The sequence below is a fragment of the Thermomyces lanuginosus genome (genome assembly GCF_041956635.1).
Source record: "Thermomyces lanuginosus strain ATCC 200065 unplaced genomic scaffold VTN49scaffold_42, whole genome shotgun sequence".
In the NCBI taxonomy this organism is placed as follows: Eukaryota; Fungi; Ascomycota; class Eurotiomycetes; order Eurotiales; family Trichocomaceae; genus Thermomyces; species Thermomyces lanuginosus.
Window position 1 is genome coordinate 16,626 of NW_027192376.1, and position 21,394 is coordinate 38,019.

General features: G+C 52.8%; 10 protein-coding genes across 10 annotated transcripts; 3 read left to right on the forward strand and 7 right to left on the reverse strand.

Moving 5' to 3' along the window:
• Positions 1–892: 892 nt before the first annotated feature.
• VTN49DRAFT_6695 (uncharacterized protein) lies at positions 893–3,152 on the forward strand (the record flags this gene model as incomplete). Its single annotated transcript, XM_069414881.1, has 3 exons — positions 893–955; positions 1,005–1,172; positions 1,221–3,152. The coding sequence occupies 3 exons, from the start codon at positions 893–895 to the stop codon at positions 3,150–3,152; spliced, it is 2,163 nt and encodes a 720-aa protein (XP_069264735.1).
• A 334-nt stretch (positions 3,153–3,486) lies between these two features.
• Positions 3,487–4,177, reverse strand: VTN49DRAFT_6696 (uncharacterized protein; the record flags this gene model as incomplete). Its single annotated transcript, XM_069414882.1, has 2 exons — positions 3,487–3,810; positions 3,872–4,177. 2 exons carry the CDS (start codon positions 4,175–4,177, stop codon positions 3,487–3,489), a joined length of 630 nt encoding a protein of 209 aa, XP_069264736.1.
• A 491-nt stretch (positions 4,178–4,668) lies between these two features.
• On the reverse strand, positions 4,669–5,559 carry VTN49DRAFT_6697 (uncharacterized protein; the record flags this gene model as incomplete). The annotated part of the gene is made up of 1 exon (XM_069414883.1): positions 4,669–5,559. One exon carries the CDS (start codon positions 5,557–5,559, stop codon positions 4,669–4,671), a length of 891 nt encoding a protein of 296 aa, XP_069264737.1.
• A 666-nt stretch (positions 5,560–6,225) lies between these two features.
• VTN49DRAFT_6698 (uncharacterized protein) lies at positions 6,226–7,846 on the reverse strand (the record flags this gene model as incomplete). The annotated part of the gene is made up of 2 exons (XM_069414884.1): positions 6,226–7,335; positions 7,406–7,846. The coding sequence occupies 2 exons, from the start codon at positions 7,844–7,846 to the stop codon at positions 6,226–6,228; spliced, it is 1,551 nt and encodes a 516-aa protein (XP_069264738.1).
• A 665-nt stretch (positions 7,847–8,511) lies between these two features.
• On the reverse strand, positions 8,512–10,110 carry VTN49DRAFT_6699 (uncharacterized protein; the record flags this gene model as incomplete). The annotated part of the gene is made up of 2 exons (XM_069414885.1): positions 8,512–9,539; positions 9,603–10,110. 2 exons carry the CDS (start codon positions 10,108–10,110, stop codon positions 8,512–8,514), a joined length of 1,536 nt encoding a protein of 511 aa, XP_069264739.1.
• A 155-nt stretch (positions 10,111–10,265) lies between these two features.
• On the forward strand, positions 10,266–11,537 carry VTN49DRAFT_6700 (uncharacterized protein; the record flags this gene model as incomplete). The annotated part of the gene is made up of 3 exons (XM_069414888.1): positions 10,266–10,498; positions 10,866–11,058; positions 11,115–11,537. 3 exons carry the CDS (start codon positions 10,266–10,268, stop codon positions 11,535–11,537), a joined length of 849 nt encoding a protein of 282 aa, XP_069264740.1.
• A 3,299-nt stretch (positions 11,538–14,836) lies between these two features.
• On the reverse strand, positions 14,837–15,814 carry VTN49DRAFT_6701 (uncharacterized protein; the record flags this gene model as incomplete). Its single annotated transcript, XM_069414889.1, has 2 exons — positions 14,837–15,617; positions 15,681–15,814. 2 exons carry the CDS (start codon positions 15,812–15,814, stop codon positions 14,837–14,839), a joined length of 915 nt encoding a protein of 304 aa, XP_069264741.1.
• An 86-nt stretch (positions 15,815–15,900) lies between these two features.
• Positions 15,901–16,394, forward strand: VTN49DRAFT_6702 (uncharacterized protein; the record flags this gene model as incomplete). The annotated part of the gene is made up of 2 exons (XM_069414890.1): positions 15,901–16,066; positions 16,270–16,394. The coding sequence occupies 2 exons, from the start codon at positions 15,901–15,903 to the stop codon at positions 16,392–16,394; spliced, it is 291 nt and encodes a 96-aa protein (XP_069264742.1).
• Positions 16,395–17,037: 643 nt separating this feature from the next.
• On the reverse strand, positions 17,038–18,000 carry VTN49DRAFT_6703 (uncharacterized protein; the record flags this gene model as incomplete). Its single annotated transcript, XM_069414891.1, has 2 exons — positions 17,038–17,688; positions 17,746–18,000. The coding sequence occupies 2 exons, from the start codon at positions 17,998–18,000 to the stop codon at positions 17,038–17,040; spliced, it is 906 nt and encodes a 301-aa protein (XP_069264743.1).
• Positions 18,001–18,517: 517 nt separating this feature from the next.
• VTN49DRAFT_6704 (uncharacterized protein) lies at positions 18,518–21,298 on the reverse strand (the record flags this gene model as incomplete). Its single annotated transcript, XM_069414892.1, has 9 exons — positions 18,518–19,295; positions 19,347–19,585; positions 19,638–19,935; positions 19,987–20,202; positions 20,253–20,318; positions 20,374–20,552; positions 20,609–20,901; positions 20,966–21,058; positions 21,127–21,298. The coding sequence occupies 9 exons, from the start codon at positions 21,296–21,298 to the stop codon at positions 18,518–18,520; spliced, it is 2,334 nt and encodes a 777-aa protein (XP_069264744.1).
• Positions 21,299–21,394: the final 96 nt, after the last annotated feature.

Consider the following 21,394-nt stretch of genomic DNA (forward strand, 5'->3'; position numbering starts at 1 on the left):
TTGATGTTTTGTACAAAACTTGATGGTCGTTACTTGTAGGCTGCAGGCGTCTCGCTTGGGGGCCGTTTCATAGATTGGAACCCAGAGAGGAACAATACCAAAAAAAACTCTAAACTGGGATCGATGAGATCATGACTTTCTAAGCGCAAAATGCAAAGGTAAAGGCAAGAAAACTCTCATCCAACCGACCGCTGTTCCGAAAAGTCGATCAAACACGATTCTTCAATGTTTCAAGGCGACATGGTCGTTTTCCAATGCCTTTTTTGCTTACTGAAGAAACGCACCTGTTCGTTTCAAGTTCCGAAGCTAAGATTTCTCGCCCCAATTGCTTGGCTGCTTGGATGGCTCTTAGCGCCCGTGGCCCGTCCCTGCGCTAGCGAAGCCCCAAGGATCTGTTTGGACTGGGCCAACGAATCAGCGGGCTGTTTCGTATGGTATGGGTTCTTCCGATCCGACTTACTACTCCTGGTATGAGGTTGATGGTTGGTGCTTGTACGCGCTGGTAGTTACTGTAGTATTCTTCACACTTCCTTCACGTTGGGCAGGGGCAATATGGCTGTTTGGAACGCTGGTTCTTTTGGGAATTGTTGTTAAATTAGATTCAATATTGACATGTTTGTAGTGGTTGGTGTTGGGCCCCTATGATCCGTCATACGAGACCATCTATTTAGGGCATTGTAGGAGTTTCTACTACACTGTAGGAAGGATCAGTGGGACGTTGGAGGATTCAAATAACAGGCCAGGGCCCTGGAATAGAATTTCTCTGTCCCATACCTTTGCCTGCATGCTGGTCGTTCGTTTCTCTTCGTTGCGGCAGGTCTGTCTGTAGATTCAAATTGTCAGGCCTTGAAGCCTTCATTCTTTGACATTTAGAGGTTCGAGGGCTTTCAACATGAAAGTGTTAGCCCTTGCGCTGGCCGCAGTTCTGGGGGCGCACCAGGCCAGCGCGACAGCAGTAGGTTCTGAACGATAATAATGAGTTGCATAGGTGCTAACTCGTGCAGTGGTGGCAAACCAAAGACTTCTTCTCGACTCCCCAGACGTGCAACAACGTCTGCTCAGACAAGCAAAGGAACGGCTTCGACTGGGCTGATCTGGCGGAGGGAACCTTCACCGAGTATAACCAATTTACCTTCACAGGCTTCAACTGCTCAACCAAGAATGGCAAGAAAGTACGTGCTGTCAACTCTCAGATAGAATTGGACTAACCATTGCAACAGGGCATAAAACACATCACAGGCACACTTTCCAAGCAGATTGGTGGCCTGCAAATGAGCCGCAACGGCAATAACGGCTTCTCTGCTCGTTCGTTCCATGTCTCGACGACTCGGAACGTAGACGTCGTCTTCCTCTACGAGATGCCAGATGGTTCACAATGCAGGCAAACTGTGCCCTGCAAATCTAATGGCACGGAGGTGGTCAACAATCAGTGCGGTGGTGCCGTGTCGGTTTCATGGAGTATCGCGGAACACAGTGAAGTCGAGGAGACCAAGATCATCTTTGACAACATCGGCTTCGACTGCAACCCGGCCAAGCCGCCCAAGTTCAATACGGGCGAGGATACCACAACGGCGTCACAGGGTTCGAGCAAAACGGAAACGCCACCACCGTCATGGAAGTCGTTGGCTCTAAGCGATATCGTTGGCAGCACCGGGTGGCCCAAGTTTCCGTCAGTGAACACCTCGCAACCTGGCTCGAGCCAGACAATCGCGAGTTCTACGAAGAGACCGGCGTGCTCGCCTTCCGTTGTCCACACGACTAAAACCATCACTACATGTGCCGAGGGACAAAATGGAGACTGCCCGGCGGACAAGAAGACGACGACTACGACGGAGATTCGCACCACGACAATGCCGTGCGAGAATAGACCGTCGGAGACGGCAACTGAGAACAATGGCAAGGGCAAAGACAAGGGTTGTCCTGTTTTCCCGCCAGTATGGGGAAGCTCCACTGCCGCGACGACGACGAGCAAACATGCAGGGAGTGATATGCCGAAACAGACAACCCCGCCGGCACAGTCGAGCAAGCACACTAGCTCAAGCTCTCAGACCAGCAGCTCGAGCTCACAGTCTGAGTCAAGCAAGCCGGCAGAATCAAGTACACAGGCCGCAATAAACCTGCCTCAAGAGACAAATAATCCAACAGACAAGCCCAAGGACAATAACCCCGGCACAGGCGTCGGTGCCAATTGCCCGTCAGTCCTGCCCAAGTGCATCAATACCTGGCTTCCCGATGACTGCAAGGACAACACCGACCTGTCATGCTACTGCAGGGAGGAAAAGACCACCTCCAAGATCATCGAGTGCGTCACAGCCTGGGGCACGGACAAGGAAGTGCAGGCCGCACTGTCCTACTTCACCGGCCTCTGCAGCGACCACGTCAAGGAAAACCCGGGCATTATCACTGATGTGCCGAACACCGTGACCCTGTCTCCGCCTCCGCCTCCGCCTCCAGCCTCGAGCCAGACCAACACCGCCACCGCTCCGCCGGCCAGCGAGGAAGGAGGAGACAACTTGGGTGGAGACAGTGGCAGCCCCAGCTCCAGCTCCAGCAGCCAGAAATGCGTGACTCTGACCGTCACCAGCAGCACGATCATCGTGCCGGATGTCACCTTCAGCACCACCACCAACTCCGCCGGGGAGACCTCTGTCGACCTCTTCGAGCCAGCGCCGACGCCGGATGTGACGACCACTGAGGACGTCGACGGTGCTCCCCCAATCACCTCCTCCCCAGTTGACGATGCAACCGAAACGTCCGTAGGCGGTCCACCACCGCCAGGGCCAGAGATCACCAGCCCGGTCGACACGAGTGATGAGGAAGAAGAAGAAGAAGAAGAAGAAGAAGACGAGGGTGAAAATAATGAGCCACTTCCAACCACCATCACCACAGATGATACCGAGGGAGGAGAAATTGAAACCTCCTCTACCACACCGGATGAGTCCCAAGAAACCGAAACAGAATCCGAGACGCAAACCACACTGACGACAACGACTAGCTCGACGGAATCGACAACGTCCATCTTAACAGATGAAGATGTCACGGATATTCCCTCGCCATTGTCTCCGCCTTTCTCGGATGCGGCGACCGAGTTCACTGTTAGAAGGGCGTTTCTGGCGGGAGTGGGTGGTATTCTCGGGTTTGTGCTGGTTTGAATAGCGTCTTCTCCGTTTTTTTTGCGCTTAATGTGTCTACATAATAAAGCATGTTACTGTACAGATTAGGATTCGCAGATACTCTCGGGATGTTTTGTATATATATAGTCTAGAACTATGAATCGGGTTTAGTCACAATATTGCTTACAGGAGCTGAGCAGACAACTTTGCTACTGTTTGACTCTATATATATAAGATATTGTGTCACATCGAGATTTGGTACAGTCTTGCCTACATAGATACAGTCAAAGTTTTGTACCTAGACATGGCTAGCCATTCGAGAAAACCCCCGTCACAGCTCAAAAAAAAAAAAAAAAAAAAAAAAAACAAACATCTACGGCGACTGCGAAGGAAACTTTCTAAACAAATCCCCCAACCGATCAATCGGCGCCGTCATCAAACCCACCGCCGTTTCAAACGGCGGCCTCGCCGGCGCCATAGGATGCGACCTAGACGGCACAAACATCTTTGTCCGATCAAACTGTTTCGCCAATCCATCACTCTCTGTCTTGGTCAGCACTTCCTCGAGCTTGACAAGGTCATGCTCCTCCTCGTCCTTGATATGCTTGGAGAGATCCGCCATGAGGGATTTGAGCGTGGGCTCGAACTCCTCGTCTGATTCACGCAGGTTTTGGAACTTCTTGAGCTTTTCTTTGATCTATACACGTTTAGTTAGATTAGGATGATATGAGAAGAAAAAAAAAAAAAAGGGTGAATACAGTTTGATGCTCCCCCCGATCTCTCTCCGCCATGGCATGTCCATCAACGATATACTTCTCAAACGCAGGATAGACGATCAACTCCTCGGCGATGGAATGTCGAGCAAGCTCCCAGGTGAGTTGGTTCTGGAAGCGGGTGCGCTCGTCCGGGTCATTGGACTTGAGAATGGTGTTGAAGTAGGACTCGATCTCGCGGTGGTCATCTTTGATCGTCTGGGTGACGGAGCCGTTGAGGATGCGGGCGGCAGAGAAGAGGCGTGTGCCGCTGCGTGGGACAAAGGATTTTGCGGTGCGGAGGGCAAACATTGTGTCAATTTGGCTCAATTGTTCGTTAGATACAAAAAGGTAGCGATAATAAATTTGATGGTGAGAGGGGGTCCAAGATTATCTACATTTTCTAGTATTGAACTGTTTCAAGGCTCGAGTACAAGTACCGATTACAGACCATATCGTCAATGTTAGCTCATCATCTCTACGAATGGGTTCTAGTCAATAGTAATCGATGTCGGTGATAGGGTACCTCTGGAATGAGTTACGTCAGAGGTGTCGCCATCTAGTTCCTTGATATGATGCCTCGTCAACTTCGGGCGAGTTAGGGTTACTGAGAACGAACAGCCCGATTTAACTTTGCAATTTCACTGGGTTGACACTTGCTATCGTGAACAGTTCCAAAGAGTGAATTGCACTTCCGTAGCCCTAATTTAACAACCGCTGGAGTTCAAAAAAAGTATTGAAAGCAACGTAATCATTCATGACTGTTCTTGACTATTAATTATTTTACAGTATAGGTTAATCAATTATCCAAAGACCAAGCATCGAACCTCAATGCTCTCCCGCGGCTTCGCCCCAGCTGGCGAGCGAGGGTCAACAAACGCCGTATGCGGCGTACGCTTGGCCACATCATCGCGCGAATCCGCGCACTTGATGATCAGACGCTCATCATCGTCGATACCCGAGAGGTAATACCACTCAATATCGGGGCTATATCTGGTAGCGACCGTCTCGCCCGTCCAGGTCGGATAGCGATGCTCCACGGGAACCAAAACGCCTTCCTTCAACGACGTCGCCGACCCCAGTGCCAACGGCGCCTGCTGCACCTTGCCATTGATCGGCCGCCAGACGTTGATAATTCGGTATCGACCCTTGAGCAACTTCTCCGCCTCCTCCGGGTCCTCCACATGCAGCTTCACACGGTGCGCCGCCGCGCGGTCCGTCTGGTCGCCGTGCGCAAAGGTCACCGGCTGACGTGGCGCACCGGGGTCCTGACGGCGCACCGTATGGTCGAAGATGATCACTTTATGCGCCTCGGGGGCGACGCGCTCGAGGAGGAGCTTCTCAACTTCTGGGTAGTAGATACGCTTGACTTCCTCGTCGTTGTCAAACGTAGCCCGCGTGGTGGCCGAGGGCACGTTGCGGACAACCTGGAAGCCGTGCGTGTCACTGTGGAACTCATCCTCGCGGCCGCGGATGTCGTTAATCCGGACGGTCTTGGTCTCCGTGCGGTAGTTGATCTGTGGCACGCCCTCCGGAGGCTTCTCAACGTAGCGGTAGGGCTTGGCGCCGTCCGCGGGAGGAACGTAGAAAGTGATCTCCGCATCGACAGGCCCACGGGGGATGTAATTGGGGTCTGTGGCCTGGAGCTCGGTGGTGAGAGTAGTGGTGTTGGCCGTAGTGATTGTTGCCGACATTTTTACTGACGCTGATGCTGATGATTTATTCTTTATCAAAGATGGACAATTGACTGCCGAGGATGTATGCTTGTAGACTCTAGAGCTGGAACAGATGATGATGCTCTGCAGAGTGATGCTCCTTCTATCTATGCGCCCCTCCGGGGTTTAAGTACTCCTGTCTCCCCTCAGTCTATCTTCATTGTTGATTTCAAACCCATGGCTTGATTGTTAATTTGTAATCAGCACGATGCTCTCCCCCCATCGGCCTTCTGTGTGCCAATCACCAACCCGAAACAGTCTTTCGGCGATGGCGCCGTGATGCGAGAAATCCTCTCCGCACTGCGCGAAACCAGGATCCGATATCTACGTGATTAGTCAGCCCCATACGGAAAAGGGTGATTGGTGGAAACCGATGACGTCATTTCGGATTGCGCCATGCATCGCGTAATGAGCTCATCTGTGAGCAAGAGTCATACGACGCTTCGAAAGATTATCAATCAGTCGTTCGCTGCAGTCGTGAATGTCATGAATTTGACCATTGCTAATATTGACGACTACGAGTACATACATACAGAATATCCACGAATGACCCAGATCAAACGCACGATGTAACGCCAAACCAGCCGACATGATGACATCCCATGCATTGACAGGTAGCCATGAGCAGAGAACCCACCGATCGAATCACTTCCCACGCCGTCCATTCGAGGCTGAAGCGGTCGACCGTTCGTTCAGCATTGGAAACATCTCATAGCCATTGCTCTTCCCCGACACCGGATAGTACTTGATGCCCATGTCCACCGGAAACTCAGGGTGCAGCAGGCTGAATCGCTCCGGGTTCGCGGGAATGCCGTCGATTTCGTCCGGAATTGGCTCGACCAGCATCTCGATGAGCCCGCGGTCGATCCACCCTGGGGGCTTCGATTGAAGCCGGTCCATACGCGCGCAGTCATCGTCAATCTCCTCATTCATTAGCGACGGGAGCGCAGGTGCATTTGCGTTGGACCGTGAGCTGTGGTTGGCCAGGATATGGTACGGCAGGTTCGGCCGAGTCGCGGGCTTGTCAGATAGCTCGGCCAAGGCATTGAGCCCAGCACTACCCTGCGTGCGCGTCGAGCGCGTTGCGTGGAAGTTTTGGCTGGCCGTCCGCACCATGTCGCTGGCTGCAGGAGTCCCGTTTCCTTCCTCCTGCCCGGCAGCATCAGTGTCTTCAGCATCCGTAGTGTTACCATTTGTCGCCGTGCCCGACGCGCCCTCTTGTTTCTTCGATGTAGAGAAGAAGTGCGCAGTGGCAATGTGTGCATAGTTTGCGTGGGCTGCCAGCTCCTTGTCTGTAAACAGCGAGTGGATGCTGTATGTTGGAGCCGTTTGATGCTGCGACATGGCAGCCTTGCCTCGTTCCGCAGGCGTCGAGTGTCCGTCACGGGCGGGTGAGCCAATGTCATCATCATGCGGCGCCTTCCTCTTCCTCTTGTTGCCGTCCGACACAATGCCATTCCCGAACTCATCCAGGCCTGGCCGATTCCTCGTATGACGTGTTTTGCGATTGCTCTGAATTCCGCCGGGACTGGCCGGATTGGTGAGAGTGAATTGATTCGGGTGGAGGAGCAGTGCATTGGTGTCGCTGATGTCGAATTGCTCTTTCTCTCGCATCAAGCGTGACTTCTTTCCGGAAATTGCCTGCACCAGCCGTTCTCGGAGGGTGTTCGAGAGCTGCTTGTACTCTTCTGCTGCAAAATGTTGCCGCCATAGATATTCCTGCTTGTAGCGTCGAAGATTCTCGCTATGCCGGTGCTATAAAAGAGCAAACGAAAAGAGAACATCAATAAAACTGCACTCCTGACTCTCCTCTTAGGCCACGTACCGCAAGTGCCATAAGCTCTCCATCATTATCTTCCTTGATCTGATTGACCTCCTGCACAAATCGCGAATACCACATGCCCGAGATGCTGGCCATCTCCTTGCCGAACTTGCCCCCGCCCACGGTCATCTCGATCAGTCGCGCAATATCCTCGGGCGAGTCCGGCAGCGGGCCCGGCTGATACGGATCGGCGTTATTGATCAGGGTCATATCGCACTGCAGCGCATGCAGCTGCTGCCGGAACTGGGTATCACGGTTCTGGCTGAACGTCGTGGTCAGGTCCTGCAGGCGCTCCTGCAGCGCGGATCGCCGCTTGTCACGTTTCGATAATGGCACGCCGGAAGGACTCGGCGAGCGACCGCGCGAGTTCAGGCCGCCTCCCGAACTCCCATACGCACCGCTGGCGGTGGGGGATGGCGGTCCAGGAGAGTAGGCCATGGCCATAAGAGTTCGAATTTGTTCGAGTCCGGTGCGCAGACAGGAGTAAGGTGGGTGAGGGAGAGGGTGGTCTATCAAAGGAGCATGAACATGAACAGCACCGGCTCAAATGGGATGGAAATTACAATCGAGCAACACAAATGAAAGAGAATTTCCTACAACGCTGACGAGGATAGAAGCATGCTCAGCCTGTTGAGCGGCGTAAATAGCAAATGGGTCGATTTGCCCGGAGCCGAAGCCGGAAAGGAGAAACAATGTGCCGATGCTGAGTCATCCATACTGTGTTCTCATTTTCTCGCACACCCCCATCATTGATGCGCACCACGTGCCCTGCGGGCGAAAAATGGAAGAACCGTGATGCTGCCAGGGACAAAAATTCCTTGCAATTGGTACTCCGTAGCAAGAAGGACAAAACGGGTTGGGGTATTATGAAAACACTACACCGTACATAAAAATTTTAGAGCAAGATCATCATACCAATACCCAAGAACCATAACCCCCGCCGCTCCGTACAATGTATGAACCCCGAACGCCTCCTCAAGTTGCTTTCGACCTTTGATGCCCAAACCGAAAATGTTGAGAACAGTGACAAAACATGCAGTCATGAAGGAAAAAAAAAAAAAAATATTCTCCGATCCCTTTCCCATGTTTGAGAAGCGAGTTGCTGTCGTCTAATACGTCCTTCGAATAACAAAAACACCTAGTTCAATCTGTTCACGGATAGGACTTCCCCAGCGGTCGTGCCTCGTGGTGAGTCCGTCGACAATTTCGTTGAGAATCATGGAGGACGTCACCTCCTTGAAATCCGATCCCCAGTTACCGTGCTGGCGACCCGACATTTGCCGCCAGGTGTTGAGGACCTCTTTTAGACGGGGCCTCTCCTGATGGATGAACCATTCGGTCCAGAGCTTATGATCCAATTCCACCGACCCCCGGAGTGCGCCCACGATTTCGAATCGGGACGAATCGTCACGAGCACTCATGGACTCGCATATGCTGGCGATCTTATTGGTCATGAGCTCAAAGTCATCCATTGATTCCACCGCCTCGAGCCGGCCCAGCAACGGGCCCAGATTCGCTGGGAGGCCGTAGACCACACCCAACCGGCGGAGGAGCGGCTCCAGGACCGGTCCCAGATATTGATTCTTGAACGTCATCGCACCCTTCCTCGTGGGGTAGATAAAGAGAAGGGTTCCGGAATTCGCCGATAACTCACGAAGTCGATCGATGAGCACCGACGGACCTTTCGGCGAGAACAGTGCGTTGTACTCGGCGCTCGAGGGAGGAGGCAGATATCGTTCGACGATCGAGATGTGAATGCTGAAAGGCGGCCCGACCGACCTCGGAGTGATGTTCGGTATCCGACCGCCGCGAAAATCAAAGTACGTGGGCACTTGTGCCGCTTTGTCGAATACCCGCGAATCGAAGTAGCTGCCCGAGGGAACGAACCGTGCAGGAGTGCCTGGAGGGGATGACGGCAACTCGGATACGGTGAATGCGCCCGGTACCGCGTGAGTGATATCGATGTACGGCGAATGTTGCGAGTGCGAACGACGTTGCACCGCCTCGATGATCGACCCAAATACAGAGTTATTCGTGGGAAGTCGGACGTTCGCGTCGGAGGCTCGGGGATATGGAAGTGTGTGAGAGACAACCCGTAACGTGTCGCCGGGAGAACTGAAGCTGGGCAGGGAGGACACTGTAGAGAGATGACTCGATTAGCTCCCCAGCAACGTGGCACATGGGGATGTCCACCACTTACGGGCATAGTTGATGCTGGCTTGCAACCACGATGGTGCAAGAGGCTGGTCCGGCACGGGCGTTCTTTGCTCCTCGTCCGAGGAGTTTTGAGGGTCGTCCGACCGAGCCCTGTCGGCCGGAGGCCCAGATGGTGAGCTCGTGTGATGGCTTCGGCTTCCATCCGTTTGGGCCTGGGTAAGCTGGATATCAAGCATGGGCATGCTAGCGTCCGAGTCCCAGCTCTGACGATCGTTGTCGTCGTCTTCCACCTCCTCGTCTGCAGGAGGCGTCAAGGGAAGCGAGGACGGGTAATCGGACGAACTTGAGGTCGCGTTATCACTGGAGGGCAGAGCTGGGGCTGGGAAGATTGGTGGAATACTCTGATCGATCGGGGGCGAGCTGGCCAGGCGAGTGGGCGATCGCACCGAGTGCAGATAACTTTGGGAGCTTCGCCTATGGGAGGAGGAGGAAGAAGACTTTGCGGGCAAAACGTCACGCGGCCACGAATCCAACGAGGATGGGAAAGCCATCAAGTGTCCTGGATTACCATTTGTATAATCCATAGTCCTTTGGATTGCAGCAATCATCGAATGGGCACTTGTTCTCCTCCGTTTGTTTCCCCCTAACAAGGCATTATTCTTGATTTCCTCCAGGATGAGTCACGGAACAAGGTGATCAATGAGCAATGCCTCGTACCAGGCACCCTCACCGACACTCCGATCTTTTTCTGTTTTGGATTTTCTTTGGGGTGAATCTCGTGGCACAATCGAGTCGGTTTAAGACGGAACGGACTTTGTTGGGGCAAGGCAAAGACGTGGAGAGAAGAGGGTCGAGAACGGGCGATGGAGTTTCGAGGCTTTCGAAGTCGCAGTCAGTAGGGCTCCGAGTAGGTCTACAGCTCTCGCACGGGCTCTACTCGTAGGTACTCGTACTGGTACTCGTACTCGTACTCAGAAAGGACAGGACGAGGGAAGGGAATGGAAATGGGAGCTGTGATCGCGAAAGGAGTCGCAGGGAGGAAATTGGCCAGCAAGGTTTCGTAAAAAGGGCCCTCTGAGTTATTGACAGACCCAAGGCCCAAGAAGAAGGGGGGCCCGATGTACATGTAAGTTGGGCCCTAGAACGAGTGCCTAGAGATGGGCCCTTTGGACCATCTGGATCCACGGCTCCACTGTTCGAATTAAGTCGGGAGGAAAAGTCTGAAAATACAAAACCCAATTTTCCCCCAAGAACAACAAACCCAGACGGCCGTTGGGATTGCGGTAAAATTACACGGTTTTCCCAGTAACGACCTCGGGTCGGCGGTACCTGGAGAGGACAGATTCTTGGACGAAACGGCATGGCCAGTACAAAATACGATCGCCTCGGCCGGAGAAGCCGTTCAAGGGCCTGCGGACCATCCAGCAGTGGCAAGGCGCAGGAAAAGATGGGCTGACATGATTCGACCAGACTTCCCCATCGGCCCCAAGATGATAGGCGTACGTGCCCAGGGTCTAGACTTGGCTGCAGAATTCTTGCCATGTTGCCGGTCTAGAACTTCTTGGAGTTGGAACCCGGACACCAGGATGGACTGAATTTTTTCTTTTCGGCTCCGGCACGGCGCAGTGTCAGAGAGCCATTGGGACCGCTCTTCGACGTTTTCGAAAGCAGAGCAGAGACGAAGTCGACCCGGAATTCCGTGGGTTCGATCCGGTTCGGTGACGAGCGACCGCATCAGGAGGTCATGGATTCATGTCAGGCGCGCGCTCTGACGACATGCTTGTTCCAAATCGTCACTGTTAATAGTATTATCGCTTCCAACGTGCCCGTCGCCGGTCTGTCCGCAACCCTTACTGGGCACCAACCAGCCTATCGGACTCGTGAAATCTGCAGGGGTCCTCGGTCAGGTGATGTAAATGATGAGTCTCCAGGGTCCAAGGCGATGGAACACGAGCAAGCCTGGGCTCTGGCGGGCTAGTTTAGTGCCGATTGGGGATGGCCGTCCTTGCTCCGGATTTTCATGAGGCTGAGCAAGGCCGGCGCGCCCCGTTCTTTGAAATGTCATGCTGCTCCATGTACAAAAAAATGATGATGTCAGGACGCCGTACGCATACAAGAGCAATAGGTGTACCTGGTACGAGCACTACGAGGACGGTAGCCAAATATCCCAGGCGTCTCGGATACAGCGACATGCATGGCTGTCAAGAACGCGCTCCTGGAATGCAAGACAGTTGTGTTCTGTACTCGGCACCCGACATTTGACAGCGGATGCAGAAGTACCCTGTACATGCCAGAACGGTGCGAAGTTTTGACAGCGGTCCGCTAGACGTCTGCCACGACATGACCAAGGAATTTCATGCCGATCTAAGAATGGGGACCGAACAAACCGATTTTCGGATTGACATAACCACGCGGCCAGAACCTCCAGGCGACTACATTCCAGGGCCCGCGGCGGCGATCGGGCCATTTGACACAGCACATCGAGGAAAGAGTACATACTCTCCCAAGGCTCTAGCCTGCGGACAATGCCCGTCCTAAGTACTGTACATGTAGGGCATGGTCGCCAATACTAGGCTGAACAGCAAGTCATTACAGGACGGAGTTACCTTCCGATTGTTCCAGGGTTTTGACTGGCATCGAGACTCGCACGTTCCACGGATTGGCCAGGTCGATCACCGCTGCACAGTCATATCCAAGCGGTGAGCACCGCAAATCAAGCTGCCGTAGCAGCTTGACTAAAGTTGTCAATCTTGACGCATTAGGCTTCTGCGATCGGTATTACTCGTATATCCAACTTGCCGTTTTCACATGAACACCGCATTTCCCTGCTGTGTGCACGAGGACTCGTCCCTTTAGACCTATTGGGGAATGATAAGAAGCTGCAGGAACAATTTACGGCATCAGATTGACCGGTCGAATCGTTATCATCACGATCCCCATCCAGCTCCTTTGTCCAAACCCAAAACCCATAGGATCTGCAAAAGGATGGCCAGCTGAGGCCTGGGACTGGAGGACTGGAGACCTCCCCTCGACAAGTCGATATGAGACATCACAATTGGGAATGGCCGTCCAGGGACAAGGCTAGGGTTCATAGTAAATTTCCGAAATGGAAGTGCCAAGACAACCATGTTGGGTGATTTTGCTTGGTAATCTGCCAATCAGATGCGCGAAATGTTGTAATTTTGGTTCCTCAAATTTCAGGCGGCTAAAGAGACGCAAATTTGCAACGGAGTTACTCCGTACAGGCTGTAAAAGCTCTTGGTCTCGTCAAGGAAGGCCCCCCAGCTTTAGCCAGGCTTGTCCAGCGCTTTTCTGCAGCTGTAATTTGTCGATTGGCGATGGTTGCATGCGCATCGCTTCCCCTTGTCGTCTATCACGGAGGTGCTCCGTAAACTTTGTAAGGACGTTATACGACAACCGGAAAGAATCCAAACGATCTGTCAAACGTCAATCCGATTTCAAAGTGCCATGGGGCCTGAGCGTCCTGATCGTCACTCCGGCTCTAGCCGCAGGGCGACTTTGGCCTCGCATTAGCGCGTAGCATCGTGTCTTTGTTCAAGCTGGTCTGCATAAACCAAGCGTCAAAGAATGAGGATAATGTTCGGCTCGCTCGGCCGGGATGACCCAAGGCCCCGGTCGTAAAGCACTCCGAACTCCCAAATTTGTATGGTACGTGGCAATTCCAACGCCCTTCAACTTCAGCTCCTCACCGATTTGATCGCTTGCGTTCTCCGTACACCATGACCGCAGGCGAATGGCTGAGCGCCATCGAAGAGCCGCTTCGGTCAGCTGTGGCCAAAAGAGACTTCAGCCATTTGCTCGCGTCGCCATCGCTTTCCAGCACAATGGCTTGCAGTCAAGCATTACTACTGTAGCACTCGAAGCATACTTCAAAGTTCAGCAGTCTCAGCCTGCAGCAGCCGAGCAGACCTTTCTTCCCAGCTCGGAATACGTATCCCGACGCTCAGGATCATCCCAAAAGAAAGGAGCAAACTTTCAACCAACAAAAAGCCCCTAAAACCAAGTGAGCAGGTTCGTATATCCGGTCGAATCAAAGAGCAAGACTTTTGGGCCGATATGTTTCGTGTTAATTCTGTTGGCGAACTCAACCTAGTGAGTGCTCCTGGCTCCTGCAGCAGGGCTGCAGAAGAAAAGTTGTGTTTACGCCGTACCAAGCGCGTCAAAGCACCAGTGCCAGAACACAACAGGGTAACTTAATAAACTTACTCCGTACACATTTTGAATGAGACGGTTTGTGAGAATGTGAGTCACGAATCATGATGTGCAGTTGTTTATTCACTGTTTTCTTGTTTAGGTGTGCCGCCTACCACTTTGGGCGACGTGCATGATTCATCAAATGTTCCCGGTTAATTAAGTGTGCTCGTGCTCCATACGCGAGAAAGATGAGTTTACCTAGGTTATCCCTCCTTGTTCAAAACAAGCCCCCCTGCCCTGACCTTCAACGAGACAAGCCCAAGGATTGCGAGATATCATCCTTGCTGCCAGGCGGGATCTACTCAAGAGTTTCCCCTAGTTTTCACTCTCCACGTGGACTTTCGATTTGCGCGACTGCAAAACATTAAACGGGGCTGAACGGCAAATCGATCACGGAGACTTATATGGCTTGAACTTCGGGGAGGAAAAGGTTAACTTAATCGCGTCGGGATCCTGTCTTTCCTCTCTTGCGCGAGAAATGGTTTGATAATCGCTCATGATCGTCCATCTCGCAAACTAAACTTAGGTACACTGCCACCGCTATCCTTTTACGCTTTTTATGACCTGAATCTGTGCTCCTCGACAATAAAAAAAGGATCCTATTGTCTGCGGGGATACTTAACGCCGGAGTATGCGGTTGAGTCGTGCATAGACCAGGGGCCAAAAAGATCTGGCGGGGTTGAGGTGAGGTTGATGGTCAAGGCGTAGGTACATTCTTGGTTTTGATCGTCGTCACTCCTCTTCTTGGATGTCGGTAATCAGGTCTCATTTACAAGCCGAGATGTTAAAATTTCTCAGTCGCCTGCCTTTTGATGCTAAGCGGAAGATGGGACTAAAAACTCAATTATGATGATGCTACTCTGGCAGGATTATCCATCTCCAAACAACGCCCTCATTATGAGCACGCATTAACGAAGATCTCCCAATCACCCCAAGCCCAAACCAAACCCCGGATACCGAATGCAACCAACCTATTCCCATGCCCGCAACTCCCATACTCCAAACGCCCATGCTCAGGAAACGTGCACAACAAAATGATGCGTACTGTAAACTCACGGCACCTCAGACCACTGGCGTCTGCTGACCGCCCTGGTCACGCTTCCATCGTCGTCGGCTGACGTTCTTACACGTCGGGAACCGAGTCGAGGCAAGCTCCTGATCTTCGAGGATCATGCTCAACTGCCGGCGCGCAAAGGCCGACGGCTCGGCGGGGATGGAGCGGACGTGGAGGCGGTAGATATGCTGGCGGTCGGTGACAGTCTGCATGCTGATGGCCGAGCAAGACGAGCGCTGTGCAAGCGTCTTGACCGTTTCGGGATTGCGGTTACGTAGCTCGGCGCATTGTTCGATCAGCTGCTTGATATCCATGGCCAAGCTGCGCGCGCGTTGCTCGATGTCAGGCCAGAATCCGTCGCCCCAGAGAGGATCGTCGCAGACAGCCTTCTCGAGCACCGGAAGCCAGAAGACATGGCCTTGCAGCGGCTTTGCTATGTTGAGATCATCGGCAACGTCGCACAGCAGGCATGCAACGGCGAGAACTCGGATGGTCGGCTCGGAGTGGAGGGCGTGTAGGACGACACAGGCCGGACAGCCTTCGGCTAGACAAAACTGACGCTCGTCGGTCAGGATGCAATGCAGCCATGTAAAAGCGCCACGAGCATCGCCCCGGAACATGCGCTCCAGTTCGCAGCGTTGTGTATCGCCCAAAGCTGTGGCTGCAATTTGAGTGGCCTGGTCAAGGATGTCGAAGAGCGGCTGAAGGATGGTGTAGATTATGTCTCGGTGGAGGAGGAAGGTTGTCTTTTCATCGTCGCTGCATGCGCCGTGGTGGGAGGCGCAGAAACTAGGCAAGTTAGACACGCGCCCCAACCCTGATTGATTTCATTTCGTGCCAGCATGGTCTTACCTAAATTGTTCCGTTGCATGCCCTCTGCACTGCAGTCGCCGGCGCATGCTCTGAAATGCCCGGTTTTGATCCAGATCGGCCAAGGCCTCTGGGGAGAGCCGGAATGGCGACCTCGTAGTCACCTTGTCTGCCATCTCGGCCACTACATTAAGAAATCCGAGTCTCACAAAACCAGAAACAGAAATCCTTCGTGCCGGGGAATATTTTCGGCGCAATTCTCATGCGTCCGGTCAATGGCCGAATTGAGAAGTGCTGGCAACACAAGCATTCAATTCACTTTTTATCGTTCGTGCCAAGGGGGGTTCGTTCAAACAAGCTTGCTGGGCAATTCCCTAGAGTGGAAACCCTGTCGAAGGCAAATGACGTAGCGATGCCGTCTGCCCACGGTGGAATTCCATTCAACATCGAATAAGGATTCACACAAATCACTCGGCGGGTTGAAAAATGAGGAGATCACCGCAGGATCCAGGGAATCACTCGCACGATCTGATTTTCCTTCGCTTTAAGATAGAATCTGAATGACGAAACGCGTAACGCACACACACAGCTTCAGGGGGTGGAAAAGGAGTCCTAATGTTTTGGCGATAAGGACCTCCGCAAACGGTTAAGGGGGCGAGCCACCAGAGTCGAGAAAATCAATTTAATCGCCACGATCGACACCGGAAATGGCCGATGTTGAGAGGAGGAGACGAAGTCAGAGGATCACGCAAGTAGAATAAAATCGAATCTCCCCCTCCATCTCTCCACAACCTCACAATGTACCTCCTTCCGCCTCCATGTCTCTCTTTTTCTCTCTTTGACGGGCAAACCAGAAGAATCTCAAACACGATGCCACGAGGAGATTATGTAATCCCGCTAGAGAACCATTGCCGTGGTCTGGATCTTCGATCGACGGGGTCGTGATGCAAGCGACGGGCTAGAGGAAGTTTATGAGAGCATATTAGCCAATCACATCGCCCAATTCTTTGCTTGGCGATTCACCATTGGACTGCCTTGGGCATCAGTTTCCATTCCGTGATTTCCCAGATTGATCACATGAGTTTGTGCAGATTGACAGCTCAACGTCCAGATACTTGGATTCTGCAAGCCATTGCGCGTTTATGCATGGCGGTTCGTCTTCTTTCTTGTCCGGATGGACGGAAAGAAGGTTTCCCGGCTCATGGAAACGGGATCTCGGATCTTGGGCGCAACGGCGAATGTGCATGGGGGTTTGCTCTTGACCGAGAGCGCAGCAACATAACCACTAGCTACTCTGTACATGCTCTCCAAAATCATTAGGCCTAGCCAAATCTTAAAAGTACGGTGTAGGTAACGAGGATTCATACGGTAACACCGCCATTCCGTCCAATTCATCCGGCTATTTTTTCCATACGCTCTCTTTCTCCAGCCATGCCGAGAAGTCCATCAATTCCGGATGTTTTGCTCGCAAGGCCGGAATATCGGCCTGGTAGCCGCGGTCATGGAACCATCGATACATGGTGTACAGCTCTGCACTGATCCAATGCAGCAGCCGACATAGAATGGTGTTCATCAGTGGCAGTGGCTCGCCGGTTTTTTCCTCAAAAATGCGCTCAAAGTCGCGGAACTTCAGCTCGTCACCCGCCAGAGAGATACACTGCCCCTGGTATTCGTCTGGCTTCAGAAATGCCTGAGCTGCGAAGTAGCCAATGTCGCTTGTCGCGATGAGCTGCAGCGGCCTGTCTTCCAGCACCATTTTGTAACTGGTGCAGAATATCTTTCCAAAGAAATCCGGCACGATATTGTCGAAGAATGCAACAGGTCGCAGGACCGTCCACTGCATGTTGCTGTTTTTGGTCGCCTCAAACAAGTGCTCCTCAATACGGTGCTTCGTCGCAAAGTGTGGGACGTTGGTCGGATTTTTGGAAGAGGCCTCACCGCCGCGGTCGACGGAGCTATACACAAAGAACTTGACATCGCGTTCGAGGGCGGCGTCAATGAGGCCTTTACCTTGAATCTCTTCCGCATCTTTTCTCGTTACTCCAACAGTCTGTCCAGTCAGCCGAGTCTCGTCCAATGCTTCTCACGGTAGTTGGCAAGCCCTCACCTGCACACTGAACACTCCCCAAACCGACGAATTGGACACCTTTGCGGCCTCATCGAAAATTTCACTCGGCCGATCAAGATTTCCTTGTACTATCTTGATCTTGGGAGACAGCATGGCCAGTTTCTGTGCCGAGGGTGACTCGGCATAACGTGTCACCGCGAGGATCTCCAAGTCTGCATTGGAATCGAGCAGCGACCTGATGACGGCGCCCCCTTGTTTGCCAGTCGCGCCGGTGACCAGGATGACTTTGGACATTGTGCCTGGCTACTCCTCTTGACGCTATTCAGCAAATCAGTGAATTCGTGGAGTGAAATCAAGGAGTGTCTGTTGACAATACCAATTTATATGCCTGGTGGCTGGTTCCTTGCAATTGCTAGGCATTGCAGCATTCCATAGTCAAGGCATTGCGGTATCTCGTTGCTACTCAGCAGGTTACAACCTTTTGCGGCTATGAGTACGAGATACAACGTACGCTCTGCATATGACCCACTCAAACATTTTACTTGATGAGGAATTGATCGAAGAATGTGACGCAATTTGTCACCGTTCTCTTCAGTCTGCTTCCATGACACGTTGCTACTGGTGAATCAACTGAGGGAAATCGTGACACCCGTGCGGGAAAACCTGCTGCTCGGAAAGGACGGCTTTACCACTAGCACATGATACATGAAAAGATACATTTCCTTTTTTTTTTTTTTTTTTTTTTTTTTTTTTTTTTTGTCATCGCCGCTTTCATATATACATGGTGCGTTCAGGATGGTATTTCCTATCGTTATGAAACATAAAACGTGGCATTGCCACGAATATCCTTGGAGCTGCTGCCGACCTGCACGATGAACGCTCCAGGTTCGACAACATACTTCATTTGCGCGTTCCAGAGGCCGAGATCTTGAACCTTGAGGCTGACGCGGACTGTCTTGGTCTCACCGGGATTGAAGACCACCTTCTCGAATCCCTTCAGCTGCTTGTTGGGAACGACCACCGAGGCGAACTCGTCCACGACATACACCTGGACAACCTCGGTCGCTTTGCGCTTCTTGTCAGTGTTGGTGACGTCGACGCTGACTGTCACCGTGTCGCTGACCGTGGCATTGGTCTTGTCCAGCCGCACGGGGCCGTACTTGAATTCCGAGTAACTCCGGCCATAGCCAAACTCGTACCATGGCTCGGGAGTGCCAATGACATACTGATGCCCAAAGACGATCGTCCCGTTGGGCGCGATATACCCGGAGTCGTCGATGTTGCGGGCGGAGTTGAGGTAGTCATAGTACACAGGCAGATCACCAACAAAGTGCGGGAAGCTTACGGACAGCTTGCCGGACGGGTTATAGTCGCCAAACAGCACGTCAGCAAGGGCGTGCCCGCCTTGCTCGGACGGGTAGAACTGCTGCACCAACGCGGCGGTCGAGTTGGCGATCCAGGGCTCGGTGATGGGCTTGCCGGAGGAGAACACCACGACCGTTGGGACACCGGTGTCGGCGATGGCTTTGACCAGCGGAGCCTGAGCACCAACGAGGCGGAGGTCGTTGACGTCGACATGCTCGCCAGTTCTACACACGGTCAGCTTGAAAAAGAAAGGGATAGAAAGGGATGAGACTCACGTCGCGTTCAGACCCTCCCAGAGCTCCTTCTGATCCCGGGACCACGTTCCTACCACCACAATGGCAACATCCGACTTCTTAGCAGCAGCAATCGCCTCATCAAAACCAGATTGATCATTGCTCCATCGTTCGCAGCCCTTGGCGTAGTGCACCTTGGCACGATTTCCGACAGCGGCCCGAATGCCGTCGAGCGGAGTGACGCCGCGCCATTGACTTCCTTCGGGGACGTAGTCACCATACTGGATCGAGTCAGATCATATGCACCCTTTCCGGTAAAGCGTTGAAACGTACGTTCATGAAACCGTGAGCCATCGGCCCAATGACCGCAATATTCCCTTCCTTCTTCAGAGGAAGGATATTGTTGTGGTTCTCCAGTAGCACGATGGACTCTCGATCCAACTCGCGAGCAACCTGCAGTGCTTCCTTGGAGTGGATCAATTTCTTCCATTCCTCTGGCGGAGCCGCCATGTAGGGGTTCTCGAAGAGACCCATATCGAACTTTGCGCGGAGAATCCGCTCGACGGCCGTATCGACGGTCTTAATGTCCAGTTTTCCGGACTCGATGAGCTGCGGGATAGTCTTAAAGTTGCTGCGATGGTCAGTATGACTCCTGCTAGCAACAATGTTGTTTGAGGCTTACAAAGAACCGCCGCCCATCTCGACATCGTTGCCCGCCGGCAGTGCCATCAGGGTGATTGTTTCAGAGTCGATAGGGTCGCTCGCGCAGAGTCTGAACGCAGTGCAGATGCGGTCCGTGGCGCCGGCGTCGCTAAACACCCAGTATTTGTAGCCCCATTCGTCTCGGAGAATGTCCGTCAATGCGTGAGGATGGGCGACCATGGGAATGCCATCGTAGCTATCGATCCGTCAGTTGTGTTATGAGTTTTGTCAAGAAATTTTCCGCACCTCGAATAGGCACCCATGATACTCCAAGCACCAGCCTCAACTCCGCGCTTGAACGGCACCGCCCATCTGTTCAGTGTCAGTAAGTCCCAACTCAAAAGGTGATTGACGATGAAATACGTACGTTGTTCTCAGCTCGCGCTCTCCGCCATGCACCGGCGCCAGGTTAATTCCCTGCTCCGGCATACTAAAGGCCATAAAATGCTTGATCGTGGCCGAAACATTGTAGCTCTGCAAGCCCTTGATGTACTCGTACCCGATCTCACCGGCGAGATAAGGATCTTCGGAAAAAGTCTCTTCAACCTATAGTCTCCGTCAACAATCACGATTCCAGTTGTCATAGAGTGTTCCAGCTTTACCCGTCCGAATCGCAACTCACGAGCCAAATCAAGCACCGGCGCAAAGATCTGGTTGATTCCCAGGGCGGCGGTTTCCTGGCCGATGATTTCCGCCATTCGTCGGACCAACTTTCGATTCCACGACGACCCATATCCAATCGGCGAGTTGAAGATGGTTGCATTTATTACGCGCAAGCCGTGAATTCCTTCCGTCTGGACCAGGGCAGGGATACCCAGCGTCGTGTTCTTGAGGAGATAATCCTGTCCGTAGCGAATGTGGTCGGCCAATTGCTTCCAGGGAACCGAGTAACCAACTATAAACCACAAAACGTCATTAGCTTCACAGAGACCGCTATTCTTTCGAACCGGATCGAGTACCGTAAAAGCCTCCGGCTTTGGTTTTCATGTTCTCCACTAGACCTGAGTAGTTGAAGGCGCCGGTGGTCGCGTTCATCCAGTTTGCGACATCACCTGTGTACGCACTCTGTGTCAGCGCGGCCTCTTTTCACTCCTGGAGGGAAAGACAAGAGAAAACATACCCTGCATCAACTGCGCAACCTTGTCCTCCAGCGTCATCCGGCCCAGCAGGTCCGCGACGCGCTCCTCGGTCGGCAGGTTCGGATTCTTGTACGGAGGGAGCTCATCGTTGCCTTGGGCATGGACAAATGAGTTGCCCAAGAGGAGCGTTGATGCTAGGAGTTTCAATCTCATGACTACTACCACTGATCCAGGCTACAAGATCCAGGGTCAGGAGAGGGGAGGTGGTAGTGACTCAAGGGAACAAAAAACTGAGCTCCCTTCGTTCTT